Source organism: Maniola jurtina, chromosome 9 (genome assembly GCF_905333055.1).
Source record: "Maniola jurtina chromosome 9, ilManJurt1.1, whole genome shotgun sequence".
NCBI classification, from domain to species: domain Eukaryota; kingdom Metazoa; phylum Arthropoda; class Insecta; order Lepidoptera; family Nymphalidae; genus Maniola; species Maniola jurtina.
The window spans coordinates 7303363-7316342 of record NC_060037.1 but is presented as its reverse complement, the minus strand read 5'-3'; the positions used below and the strand labels follow the sequence as shown (position 1 = coordinate 7316342).

The following is a 12980-nucleotide window of genomic DNA, read 5'->3' as shown; positions in this document are numbered from 1 at the left end:
ACCTGTATAAATTTATAGTCTCTATAAAATCATTAAATTATATATACACAGTTGCACTAACTATACCTACAATCGTCGATTTTACAGGAAAGTTGTTAAAGTTCAGATTTGACTAGCACAAAAATACTAGGTACCTAGATCATTTTAATGTAGTTTAGCATCTGATCATAACTCTACCTAAACTTAATTAAAACGATCTAAGTATTTTATTTAAGTATTTTTGTGCTAGTCATATCAGAACTTTACACAATTCTCTTGTAAAATCGACAATGTGTGCAGTAATTTTGAATAAGCCATCGTTATGTATCTATAATTAACCCCCGACCCAAAAAGAGGGGGGTTTTTAGTTTGACGTGTCTATCTGTGTATCTGTCTGTGGCATCGTAGCTCCTATACTAATGAACCGATTTTAATTTAGTTTTTTTTTTGTTTGAAAGGTGGCTTGATCGAGAGTGTTCTTAGCTATAATCCAATAAAATCGGTTCAGCCATTTGAAAGTTATCAGCTCTTTTCTAGTCACTGTAACCTTCACTTGTCGGGGGTATTATAAATTTTTAATGTATACTTGTTCAGTTTGTAATAAGTGTAAGGAAGCACTCAATCATAAGATAGAGGTATCTTACTCCATCTGCTCGTAAATCGTGTTATCTATCAGAAATAATAATAAGAATGAGATACCATAATATTTCGTGATTTGTTGTTTGATATGCTTATAATCTTAGATATATAGTTTTATATAAGTATCGGGATGTTAATTATTTGGTAGTGAAACTATATAGAATGTTGGCACGCATTGTGTTGTGGTTCTGCATAGTGTTAGTTGCGGACGCTCGGTCGCCTCATGCCGACTTCGTTGAAGGACTGGCCAAGAGCCATGCATTTGGCAACCGTATATCTGACAATATCCTGGAAGATGCGATACTTGACTTGGTGAGAGGGCGTATACTGACTAACTGCATAATATCAAACTAACTAACTGCATCAACAATATCAATATTTAAAGTACCTACCTGGCGTGCGCCGCTGCGTCGTGTGCGTATTTATTCGGTCTAATCAGAACTACCTACTGTACGGATTTTCATACGGTTTTCACCAATAAAATGAGGAATTATCTTAGATAGTTAAATACGCTTCTATTCATAAATATTTTGCTAAGATAAGCTAATGATAATTGTGAATTAAATCGAAAAAATTTGACCCATCTGAGAACTTCCGTTGCATGCGCTGCGTCTATTTACGCAGCGCATAAAGGGCGCTAGTAGGTATTAAATCCGGGGTTCTTGTTTGTTACTTCTGTCCCAGCAACGTAACCGATGTCCGATGAAGGACAGGCTACTTTTTATCCCGGGAGTTCCCATGGGATTCTTAAAAATCCATCCGTTAAACCGATTTTTATGAAAATTGGTACAGAGGTAGCTTGCATTCCAGAAATTTACATAGGCTTCTTATCCCGGAAAATCAAAAAGTTCCAACGTGATTTTTAAAAAACATAAATCCACGCAGATGAAGTTGCGGGCATTATGTAATAATTCATTATGGATGTCCTGCGTCACACGTACCTACTTAAGTACCTAGGCGCGATATTTTCACCACTTGAACTTTTTTAGCCGGATTTGGTAAGAAAATACAACTATCCATTTGAGGAACACACTGTTACGACTGAAGATGGTTATATTTTGGGTGTACACCGTATTCCACATGGACGGGACTCAAATAACAGACCTGGCAATAAGCCCGTGGTTTTTTTAATGCATGGTTTGGTGGCATCATCTGCCGATTATATCACAATGGGTCCAGGAACTGCTATAGGTAATAAAAAATACATTATTGCCCTCTCTATGAATAAATTAGTTTTGTTTCTTTCTTTATTCTTTCTTTCTCTGTGCTTTTAGGCGGCCGAGACTTTTTCCGAATTTGATAAGTAATTGTTGCTCGGCAACACGGATCAATCCGGAGCAATAAGTGCAATTATTTTCTATAAGATTGTAGAAATTTTCATGTATTTTTGGGTACCTATACCTATTTAGTAGAATAAAGTGATAGAGGAATGTTCCTAGGGGATTTTTAAAATTTATGTTCCATGTAGCCATCTTCGGACGAATTAGTAATAACACCAATCCAGCAAGCCAAAACTTTCATTCATCGTGGCAAATTAATTTTTGCGCTCGAGAGATGAGCCCTCGGCGTTTAATTTAATAGACCTCTACATTTTTAGCGTATTATTTGGCCGAAGAAGGTTTCGATGTTTGGCTGGGAAATGCTCGTGGAACCCACTTCTCACGCAGACATACAACCTTAAACCCTGACGCTCGTTTCAACAGCACTTTTTGGCAATTCTCCTGGGATGAAATCGGAAATAAAGACTTGCCCGCAATGATTGACTATGTGCTCGATTACACTGGAAAACCTGCATTACACTACATTGGAATGTCTCAGGGTACAACGACGTTCTTCGTAATGGCCGCCCTTCGACCGGATTATAATAAAAAAATTATCTCGATGCAAGCTATGGCACCCGTAGCATATATGGCTCACAACAATAATCCTCTATTCTTAATGTTATCACCTTATGTGAGAGAGCTAGAGGTACGTACCTAAGGGAACTAATTCTTTTCAAACTGAGTAGTATATATGTAGGTACATTCTATAATGAATAATGTATTTATTTCAGAGAATAAGTTCATTGCTTGGAATAACAGAACTTTTCCCTAGAAGAGAAATTTATACAAAGCTAGGTTTAAGGTTTTGCGTCGACGGCGCGATCACTCAGCCAATTTGCACTCGTCTTATATTTTTTATTGCTGGAGGCAATGAAGATCAACATAATGCGGTATGAAGTATAATTTTTATTAAAAAAACCGGCCAAGTGCGACTCAGACTCGCGAACCGAGGGGTTCCGTACTCGGGTATTTTTTTCCGACATTTTGCACGATAAATCAAAAACAATGAAGCATAAATATAAATAAAAATCTGTTTTAGAATATACAAGTAAAGCCCTTTCATAGAATACCCTACTTGGTATAGTTATCTTAGTTTGAAAATTGACACACATTTAATTAATTTTTTGTGATGTAAGTTCTACAATTCACGGTTTTCGGATTTATTACTTTACTTTTGCTACCTGTTACCTGCAAAATTATTTCATGATTCTAGGTCAACGGGAAGTAGGTACCCTATAGGTATTCTTGACAGACACGACAGACGGGCCGACGGATAGACAGACAGACAGACAGATAGACAACAAAGTGCTCCTATAAGGGTTCCGTTTTCCCTTGTGAGGTACGGAACCCTAAAAACTTTTTACTAGTAGGAAATCCTCCTTTCAGCGTCCGTCTTTGAAATAGGAAAGTAGGTATGTAAATCTACCAGGCAAAATTGGGATGATGCTTATGTGAAAAATAAATTATTACTTAGAAATTATTAAATAGCAGGTCTTCCAAAATTCATAAAATCCACGAACGATTTTATATTATTTATTAAACTAAAAGAGTACGTCAAACTTTTATGACGTCACATCTATGTATTTCATACAAGCTCCCGAGCGTTTTCATCATCTCTAAATTGCCGTCAAGCGCAAACCTATACATCACCTCACCGTGACTCACCAAATATTTTTTACTTGAATTGACAGATAAAAGATAAAACTTATCTAATGCTATACAAAAAAAATAATTAACTATTTTTTTGAATAATTTTTCAGACTATGTTTCCGGTAAAGGCGGGTCATGCTCCTGCAGGGATATCAGCGAGGCAGTTACTTCACTACGGCCAAAGTATAAAAGACAAGGGTTTTAGACGTTACGATCATGGTCCGTTGCAAAACATTCAAATATATGGAAGATCGTCCCCGCCTACGTATGATTTGTCCAAAATAACGGCACCTGTCTTTTTACACTATTCAGCAAAAGATCCGTTAGCTCATTTAAATGATGTTGAGAGGCTGCATAGAGAACTGGGAAATCCAGCTGGGAAACTTTTAGTGCCACACCCGGAGTTTAGTCACGCCGATTTTTTGTACGGCATCAACGCGAAAACCTTGGTCTACGAAGCAATAGTACGCTCTATGAGGCTTTACGATCATAGCAGCTGAAATTGATTGAATAAAACCTTAAAAAATGTGTTTTTGTTTGTTATCCTGATTTATCGTTATATCTTTACACATAACAAGATAAAATAAATTACTTTAATAGGTTCAGCATCAGAAACGTTCCACCCAATCATACGAAATAATATGAAAAATGATGATAAGAATAAATTAAAAATTTATAACACCCCCGACGTCAAGTGAAGGTTACAGTAACTAGAAAAGAGCTGATAACTTTAAAACGGCTGAACCGATTTTTTTGGATTATAGCTAAGAACACTCTCGATCAAGCCACCTTTCAAACAAAAAAAAAACTAAATTAAAATCGGTTCATTAGTTTAGGAGCTACGATGCCACAGACAGATAGACAGATACACACGTCAAACTTATAACACCCCTCTCTTTGGGTCGGGGGTTAAAAATAAATTACTTTAATAAGTTCAGCATCAGAAACGTTCCACCCAATCATACGAAATAATATTATGAAAAATGAAAACAGATAAGTAGGTACCTTTATTTATCGGATTATTATTATTAATACAGTATCACTGCACCGTCACGGTAATATTAGCACCGTCCCGCACGTGTACCTACCGTCCATACTATTATCTATGCGTGCCTACCTAGCTATAGAATCTATAGGTATCTAATCTATATCTATAGGTAGTTCTATAGAACCTATAGAATCTATAGGTAGGTCGGTGATTCTCAGATTTGGCGCAAATCACATATCAGGTCAAATAAAAAAATAATGAATGAAGTTACAGATGAGAATTGCATTACAAAAGAACTCTTGTATATTCAGCTACGGGTGCCCTAAAATTCAAAATTGTAACTACAAAGGTTACTTCAGAAATAATATTTTTGATATTAAAAACTCACCTCCTTCTACGGGTAAAACAGGAGTCTCAGGGAAAATCGCTATGATTTTCAAAGAAGACGGTTTTAAACGAGCTCGAGTTTTTCACATATTATTATATACATCCTGAGAAGCAATTAAAATGCATTTTTACACGTACGAATCATTTAATTACGTCATAAAAAAATAACAAATGTTTGGCACAGAAAAAAAGTCATTACCTGCAACTGAGATGGCACCTCCAAAATATCCTTCTAGTATACATATTGCCTTCCGTTCTCCCCTGCCCCGTACTAAGTCCTAATCAGCCTATCTAGGCATGTTGCGGAAAGTGGCCGTGCACTTGTAGAAAAAAAATATTTACGCTTTAGGTGCCAAAACTGGTGTTTGGCACGACTTTTCACTCTTTGCCTTCAACATCATTTTAAGACAAATAATTAGTTTTTCTTAATAATTTTATTTTCTTTCATGTACTAATAACAACATAAGTATCTAGTTTGATGTTCATATATATTGCATTTTAAAATACGACGTTATAAAATTAAAACTGCCAAAACCTCATTTACGCTCTATCATTACCGTAATTTTCCTTCCGTTTTTAAATTGAAGGTAATGATGTTGAATTGAAGGAGGTGATCAATTTTTCAGGAAATAATGTTGTTCCAAAATTGTGTAACTAATCAGTTGAATTAGTAGCCCATATTGTTACAAGCAATTTAGAAATAACTATTCAAAATCCTTGCAACTCAAGGTATTTCAATATTAAAAATAACCATCATATATCGATTTTAGAAACTACCATAGTGAAAAGAAATAGTCAAAAAACGCGCGAAAAAAAATTAGCGCAGACTAAAAACACAAAAAACAAACAAAAACGAAGAACTAAAGAAAGATCTAGAAAAATATGCGAAACGTAAAGAAGAATGATGGAGTCCTTTCATTCCTTCTTGGATATTAGGGCTGCAGCAGTTGTTTTCTAGGTCTCCCTACGTTTGGTTGCTGTTTTGACATGGTTCCACGAGAATTCCACTCTTTTAAGGTCTGCTTCAATGGGCCTCCTCTAGGAGTTTGTTGTTCGACCAGGTCTCATTTGACCGCCAGGCTGCCAGGTAGGCAGGTTTCAATAAATGCCGCTTGAGCAACGTTTTCTTCCTCTCTTCGCAAAATATCCAATCACAATCGCCTCAAAGCTATTTCCTTATTTACTGGGAGTTGCTGGCATTTGTACCACAAGTCCTCATTTCTGATCGTGTTAGACCAGAAAATGCGGGGAATAACACTGAAACTCTTATTGTGGAAAACCTGAATTCTGTGGATTAGTGATATAGTTGTTTCCACGTTTCACACCTGTATAAGAAGACTGAATTTACAAGCGATTCAAACAGAGAGAGCTTTAGCTTTTATAATCCAGTTATTGACATCAGCCTCGGCACCGCCGCTAGGAGAAATGATGCTACCGAGGTTATAGAACTCCTCCACCTGTTTAATTGGTTTGTCTTCTAAATAAAATGGTTCTGAAGCAGTAGAACTTATCCTCATCTTCACTGTTTTCTTTGTGGTAATCGGCAGACTAGTTAAGGAACTTTGTCTTGTAGGTATTTTGATTTGGACTTAATGTATTCGAGTCAATCTGATATGAGAACAAGGTCATCCGCATAGTCAAGGTCTTCAAGTTGCCTACTGCTCCATGATATCCCTTTCGGACTATTGGTGACACGACGCATAACTTCGTCGATAAGCAAGATAAATAACAGTGGTGAGGAAGACATCCTTACTTAACTCTACGGATTATTTTGAGACTAAAGAAGAATAGAAAATCAAAACTCTTTGTTGACTGCAAGACAACAAAGAGTACAGAGAAAAAAAATACTTGAAAATTAAAAAAACATATAGAAAAAATAAAAAGAAGTAAGCCGATTGAGAAAATACTGTTTAAGATAACAAGGGATTTAGAAGAAAATCATCCACAGAAAAATAATGTGCTCCTTGTGAACATACTACTCCTATAGTTATAAAAGATGTTATTTATTCGTCAAAACCTCTACAATTGACGTCAAGGGCTAGCTTTGTGTAATATACATTGTCGATGGTGTATGTCAATAATTATTAGGCTTTTGTTTCGACGGTTTGACGTGTTTTCGAATAAAATGGCGTATCGAAATGACCATGGTTATTAACTTCTTGTAGTATATTTCAGTGGCGACGAGGATGGGATTATATAAAAAACCTTTACAAGAAACTCTATCAGTTAAACAAATAAAACGGAAGAAGTTTCCAGGAAAGCCAGGAATTCACCAAAAGTAAAAACACTTTCTGATGTACGTTTCCATTGGACTAATACTCCTTTCTTTATTAATGGCAGATTACCTCTTAAAGATAGTACGCGTACGACTGATACTGGTCATGTCTGAGAACATGCCCTAGATAACCGACCTTTCTGCATTTGATCGCCAAAATTAGGTCTCTATCTTTACCGATGCATCTTTGTCATTTTTATTTTTTGAACCCAACTTACTCGCAGTAATTTTCAGTAGCAGTTGCTTATTGCGCAGTACTTTTTTCATTTTCATGAATAATTCACGGGCAATTTCAATTCAGGTCTTTATTTCAGAATCTGGATCCCATTCTTCATTTACCCATGTACCAAGATATTTGTGCATTGAAACTCTTTCGAGTGTTGTACATGTGAGAGTTCTTATTGAGGTTTGTTGCGGTTTTCTTGATACTGTACATAAACTTAGTCTGCTACATTTATACGCTATCTATTATTTTCTAATGATGATGAATGAATGATATTTATATTTATTTGTTTACCTTGACATCCCATTCCTTATTTTCCAATGCTTCTGAGATGATAGCGTCTCAGTATAAGTTGAACAGAAGCGGATATAAGATGTGTTCTTGTCATACCCTATGGCCTACCGCTACTTCATCTGTTTCCTCAACTTCAACTATTACTGTCCCAGTCTGCCACCAGTATGGGTTCTTAATGATCTTTATTTCCTTGCCAACGAGTTCAACATACTGCAAACGACGAATAAGTACCACTTGATGTACACGGTCAAAGGCTTTCTCATAATCAATGAAGGAAATTCATATATCAGTGTGCATGTCTCTATATTTTTGGACTAGTACGTTTATAGCAAATAATGCTTCTCAGGTTCCAACACCAAATCTAAATCCAAACTGACTCTCATTGAAGTAGTTGTCACATTTATTTCTAATCCCTTAAGAGCTGATAAGTAGAAACATCTTTGGAACATGACTCATGAGGCTGATAGTGCGGTATTCATTGCATGTCTTAACATTCCCAAGATGTTGCAATGATTCCTTGACATGTGTCTGCGAACATATCATTTTCTATAAATCGTTTTACAAATTCTTTTTGACTTCAGGGTCCAAAATTGGTTTAACTTTATCATCAACTAAAATGTTTATATACGACACCCTTCGCAGGTCTACCATTTCTATGCAAATTAAATAATCATGTTTTCGCTCATACTGTTCTATCACCAAACATTTGTTTTCGTGATAATATGCTCTCGCAGCATGATTATTTTATACATTTCAAGTAAAATTTATAGGTGATGATATGTCTGGAATAATATTTTTGTTAAAGTTTGCAATATTTCCGTTATTAATTCTGTTTACTTGATTAATAAGATGAAGAAACACGTTATTTTTTGAAAATGAAATATTGCTTCATTACCATCAGATAAACATCAACGCCTTCTCCACCAAAATCATTACCAGCACACTAGAAATCATTACCTTCAGTAACTGAAAATTTCAAATGCATATATCTCTGAAATTCATAGGTGCAATTTGATATAACTTGGTCATTCTTTTTAATTTCACCTATATTTTAGTTTAGTTCAGCAATTTTCACAATTTAAAAAATTCTCTTATTTTCTCCGATTTGCGCCAAATCAGAGAAGTACCCAGGTACTAGGTATAGTGCGTTTCATCGAATAGTTCCTATGGCGTTATGTTGGCTCCCCTGTTTGTCCAAGTCCTGAATGAATGAAATGAAAATCAAATGAAAATAAACAAAATCTGCGTCTTCTCATGCCAATATGGTGCCAATCACCACCCAACATAACGCCATAGGTACTATGCGATGAAACGCACTATAGGCCTGCACGTTTTTACCACTGTATCTAGTACTAGTTGTTGTTAGTGTTCCGATATCACAACAACAGTGTTTATTGTAATCTCAGATTGACTTTTCAACAACCTTTTAGTATCTTATCAGTAAAAAATACCCCTTAGTCTAATCATAATTGCATTCCAATATTTATCTGCTTATTTTAAAAATACTGCGTAGTTATTTATTAAGGAATCATAACGAATAGGTACGCAATTTTCTCCGAGGATACTCTTGAAGTTTGTGAGGGGGAATAAATTAATTAAATTGGGGCCGGGTCAGATCGGCTGGCTCACGTAGGTATTTCGTTACTATAGTAGGTATGCTACTTGCTAGTAGTAATTATTATAAGACTAGAGGATGCCGTAACTTCGTCTGCGTGGAATTAGGTTTTATTAGAAATCCCGTGGAAATTCTTTTATTTTTCGGGAAAGAAAATATAGTCTATGTACGTTCCCGTGATGCAAGCTTTCTATTACCTGTTACCTGCCAAAGCCATCATGATCGAAACTTTATAGTCGCTGATCGTTCCTCCCTGTGTTGGGGACAATACGCATAGAAACTTTCAGCCTTTCAGTTTTTATAAAATAACGGAGGTCTGGTCCTCGCGGGCACTTAGTACATGATACCTGTAGAAATCGTATGTCTATGATACCTGTAAAACTTAAAACATGATTAAATCGAAGATTAAACCAGAGAGTAAACTGTAAAAACTTTTTGTAAATTGACTTTATTTATAAACTTTCAAGTTCGTATTTTCAATAAAATCCTTAGATTAGGAAAGCGAGGAAATCAAATACAACCATTGTGTTAAATGTCAAACTCTGACAGGAACCCATGAAACCCACCATGAACCCACCGGCCAAAATTATCAAAAATCAATAAATATGTAAATATGGTTCTGAAGTGAATAAAATGAAAAAGAATGAATTAAAGGTGAAATAATAGTTGAAACAAAAATGTCAACCAATTGTCTAATGGTGCGCAAGAAAGCTTATAAAAAACAGGTGGTTTTGGCCGATGTAAACATTCCATACAAGTTTTCGATAGACAGAAATAGAAATAAACTATTTTTTTGTATTAATGCCGATGAGTTTTCAGACCAAAGTTTCCACAATGTTATTCTCGATCTGAATACAGCATCTGTTGAAGTCGTACCGAATATAAGGAACGGGTTCGCTAGTGCTGTTGACCAAAATACTGGTTCTGTTTACCTCGGCGGAAGTGACGGAATATATAAATACAGTTATCAAACGCACGATATAGAAAAGCCAGCGCTTGTAAGAGGAGTCGACATATTCGATATGCATTTCAAAGATGACTTATATTTTGTAGATACAACTAATCTTGACTTGCATGTCTTGAGAAATAACCAACAATCTATCGTACCGTCTGTTGAGGAATATGGAATACATCATTGTGCAATAGATGGAAATGACAATTTGATTCTTGCAAATCCCACTGGACTCTTTTTGATGCCAAAAGGAGCGAAGTCTCCTATAAGATTAAGTGGTAATGATAATATTGAAAACATACGGGGCATCACGACAGACGTTCACGGAGAACCTTATTTAATTGCACAAAACGGAATTTATTCAATAGATCACGTAAATAAACAAGTTGAAATGATATTGCCTTTGGAAAATGGATACGCTTTAGCTTTTGATAAAGACAATAATATTATCTTTAGCGATGAGCGATCTGTTGTAAAATTGATACAGTATTAATTTTATTTGGCGACGCTTTAGGTCCTACATAATAATTCAATAAAACAACACTTAAGTTGAACGGTATTTGCTTAAAAGATCAGGAGGTAATTATTTTATACATACATATACCTATAGAATCACACACGCTGCCTTCTGCAATAAGTACCTAAGCTCCACCTCAGAACTTGAGACGAAATTGCATTAATTAGTGGATCGTATTCTTAGTCATGTACCTACTACAATAAGTACCTACATGGCACAGGGCATCCAATTTATGAAACAATCTTCCTACTATAGAAAACTAGATATTAAATTTTCCCCCAAGTTACTCCATAACTCCTTCAAATCTTAACCGATTTTACAAATCGTTTTTATTTTTTCTTATTTATATTCAGACTACTAGCTGTGCCCGCGACTTCGTTCGCGTGGAATAGTGACTTTTCGCGCTTTATATAGCCACGGACGCTCAGGCGCGAGGCGCCGTGATTCTTTAAATTGACATAACTTTTTTATTTATGAACCGATTGACATGAAATAAACACTAAATCCTAAGTGAAGCTTACTACAATATATTAGTGAAAACCGTATCTAAATCGAATAAGCCGTTTCTGAGATTAGCGTGCACAAACACACAGACAAACAGACAAACAGACCAAAAAAAAATTAATTACAATTTCGGGTTCGGCATCGATATAATAACAACCCCTGCTACTTTTTTTTTATATATTTCCATTGTACAGACACCACTTTTCTACAATTTTATTATATGTATAGATAAGTTATCCCTTCACTGCAATCTCATCGGGTGGTAAGTGATGATGTTAGTCTAAGATGGAAGCAGGCTGACCTGGAAGTGGTATGGGAGTTTTTTAGTAAACCAATATCCCTTTGGTTTCTACACGGCATCTTACCGGAATGTTTAATCGCACGGCCAGTAGGGTGGTAACTAGCCACGGCCGAAGCCTCGCACTAGACCAAACCATAGATTCAGAAATTATTAAATTCCTAACCCTGTCCGTGCTGCGGGTAATCAAACCCGAGACCTGCCACCATTAAGACAACAAAGATTTTACAAAAAAAAAAAAATACATTCCATTCATTCCCTATTAGTGATAGGTTGGATTTTATAAAAAAAATGTGTCTTTTTCATTGCAATTTATATCATTCAATTCATGTCATTCAGTGCAGTACAGATTTTTTTTATTATTCAAAACATTTCATATTTCATCTATGGGCAAGCCCATCTAGGACATTAATAAATGGAATTCTGGTACATGATAGGTGATTATGAGCTGAATACCACAAATATAGAGTGTGCTTAAATCTGTTTGAAGCTGGTTTGAAGGCTACGTAGTAGGTAAATAAGTAAGTAATACTTAAAATGTTGTGTGAGTATAATTCATTAGCTATTTTGTTACTCGTACTACGTATGTGCATTACGAACTAAAATCAATCTAATCAGATAAATAATTATACTTTAATTCCAGAAGATAAGATATGATTATATTATAATCCTCTGACCTGACATTGACATTCAATTTGAAACAAATTAAAAATAGTACCCAAAGGTCATTGATAGTACCCATCAATACCTTGTAAGTGATGCTACCCAGGAACTAAAACAGCTGAATGTTGAAGCCTGTGCCACAGCGCTAATAGAAACCTATGACAGTTTTTCAGTAGCAAGGCATAAAAATAATTCTATACTAATTTCAAACTGAAAATGTGTGCCTGTCTGTTTGTTACCATTTCACGGCCAAACACTGAGCCGATTTCGATAGCATTTGCTACAGAGATCCATTATATTGTATTGCATCCTGGATAATCATTGAATACTTTTGATCCGGAAAATCCCACGACAGTTTTAAAATTCTAAATTCCGTGAAGTCACGGAAATCAGCTGATTTTTTTCTTTGTGCAAATGACTTTTTATCAAGTTGAAAGGATGTTAGGTTTTCTTTACCTAAAAGCGCGAGATGACTATTAGATTAGGATTCGAACCTGTGGTTATAGAAAAAGAATCTATATAGCTACTTATGTGCCAATGTATACAGGATGATACGATCTATGTAAGTTTTTAAGTTAGACAGATCAAACTTAGGGAGGTACCGACTAAAAAAGCACACAAATCTCGTAGTATTCACACTGTTTACGGGATTATAAAATAACAAAATGACCACA

The 12980-nt window shown here is 35.5% G+C and overlaps 2 protein-coding genes and 1 long non-coding RNA gene across 3 annotated transcripts; all 3 read left to right on the top strand.

Moving 5' to 3' along the window:
• Positions 1–735: 735 nt before the first annotated feature.
• On the top strand, positions 736–4090 carry LOC123868466 (lipase 1-like). Its single transcript, XM_045911007.1, has 5 exons — positions 736–930; positions 1608–1809; positions 2216–2586; positions 2672–2830; positions 3701–4090. Exons 1-5 carry the CDS (start codon positions 781–783, stop codon positions 4088–4090), a joined length of 1272 nt encoding a protein of 423 aa, XP_045766963.1. The 5' UTR covers positions 736–780.
• A 2913-nt stretch (positions 4091–7003) lies between these two features.
• Positions 7004–7659, top strand: LOC123868007. Its single transcript, XR_006796550.1, has 2 exons — positions 7004–7261; positions 7555–7659. It is a non-coding gene; the product is annotated as an uncharacterized LOC123868007 (long non-coding RNA).
• A 2206-nt stretch (positions 7660–9865) lies between these two features.
• Positions 9866–10859, top strand: LOC123867965 (ommochrome-binding protein-like). The gene has a single exon (XM_045910297.1). The coding sequence runs from the start codon at positions 10050–10052 to the stop codon at positions 10815–10817; it is 768 nt and encodes a 255-aa protein (XP_045766253.1). The 5' UTR covers positions 9866–10049; the 3' UTR covers positions 10818–10859.
• Positions 10860–12980: the final 2121 nt, after the last annotated feature.

Bases quoted from the DNA above. Each gene is read 5' to 3' on its own strand.
- LOC123868466 (XM_045911007.1), top strand. From the start codon at position 781: ATGTTGGCACGCATTGTGTTGTGGTTCTGCATAGTGTTAGTTGCGGAC. The intron at 1,810-2,215 runs GTAATAAAAAAT...CTACATTTTTAG, and splicing joins GGGTCCAGGAACTGCTATAG to CGTATTATTTGGCCGAAGAA. The intron at 2,831-3,700 runs GTATGAAGTATA...ATAATTTTTCAG, and splicing joins ATGAAGATCAACATAATGCG to ACTATGTTTCCGGTAAAGGC.
- LOC123867965 (XM_045910297.1), top strand. From the start codon at position 10,050: ATGTCAACCAATTGTCTAATGGTGCGCAAGAAAGCTTATAAAAAACAG.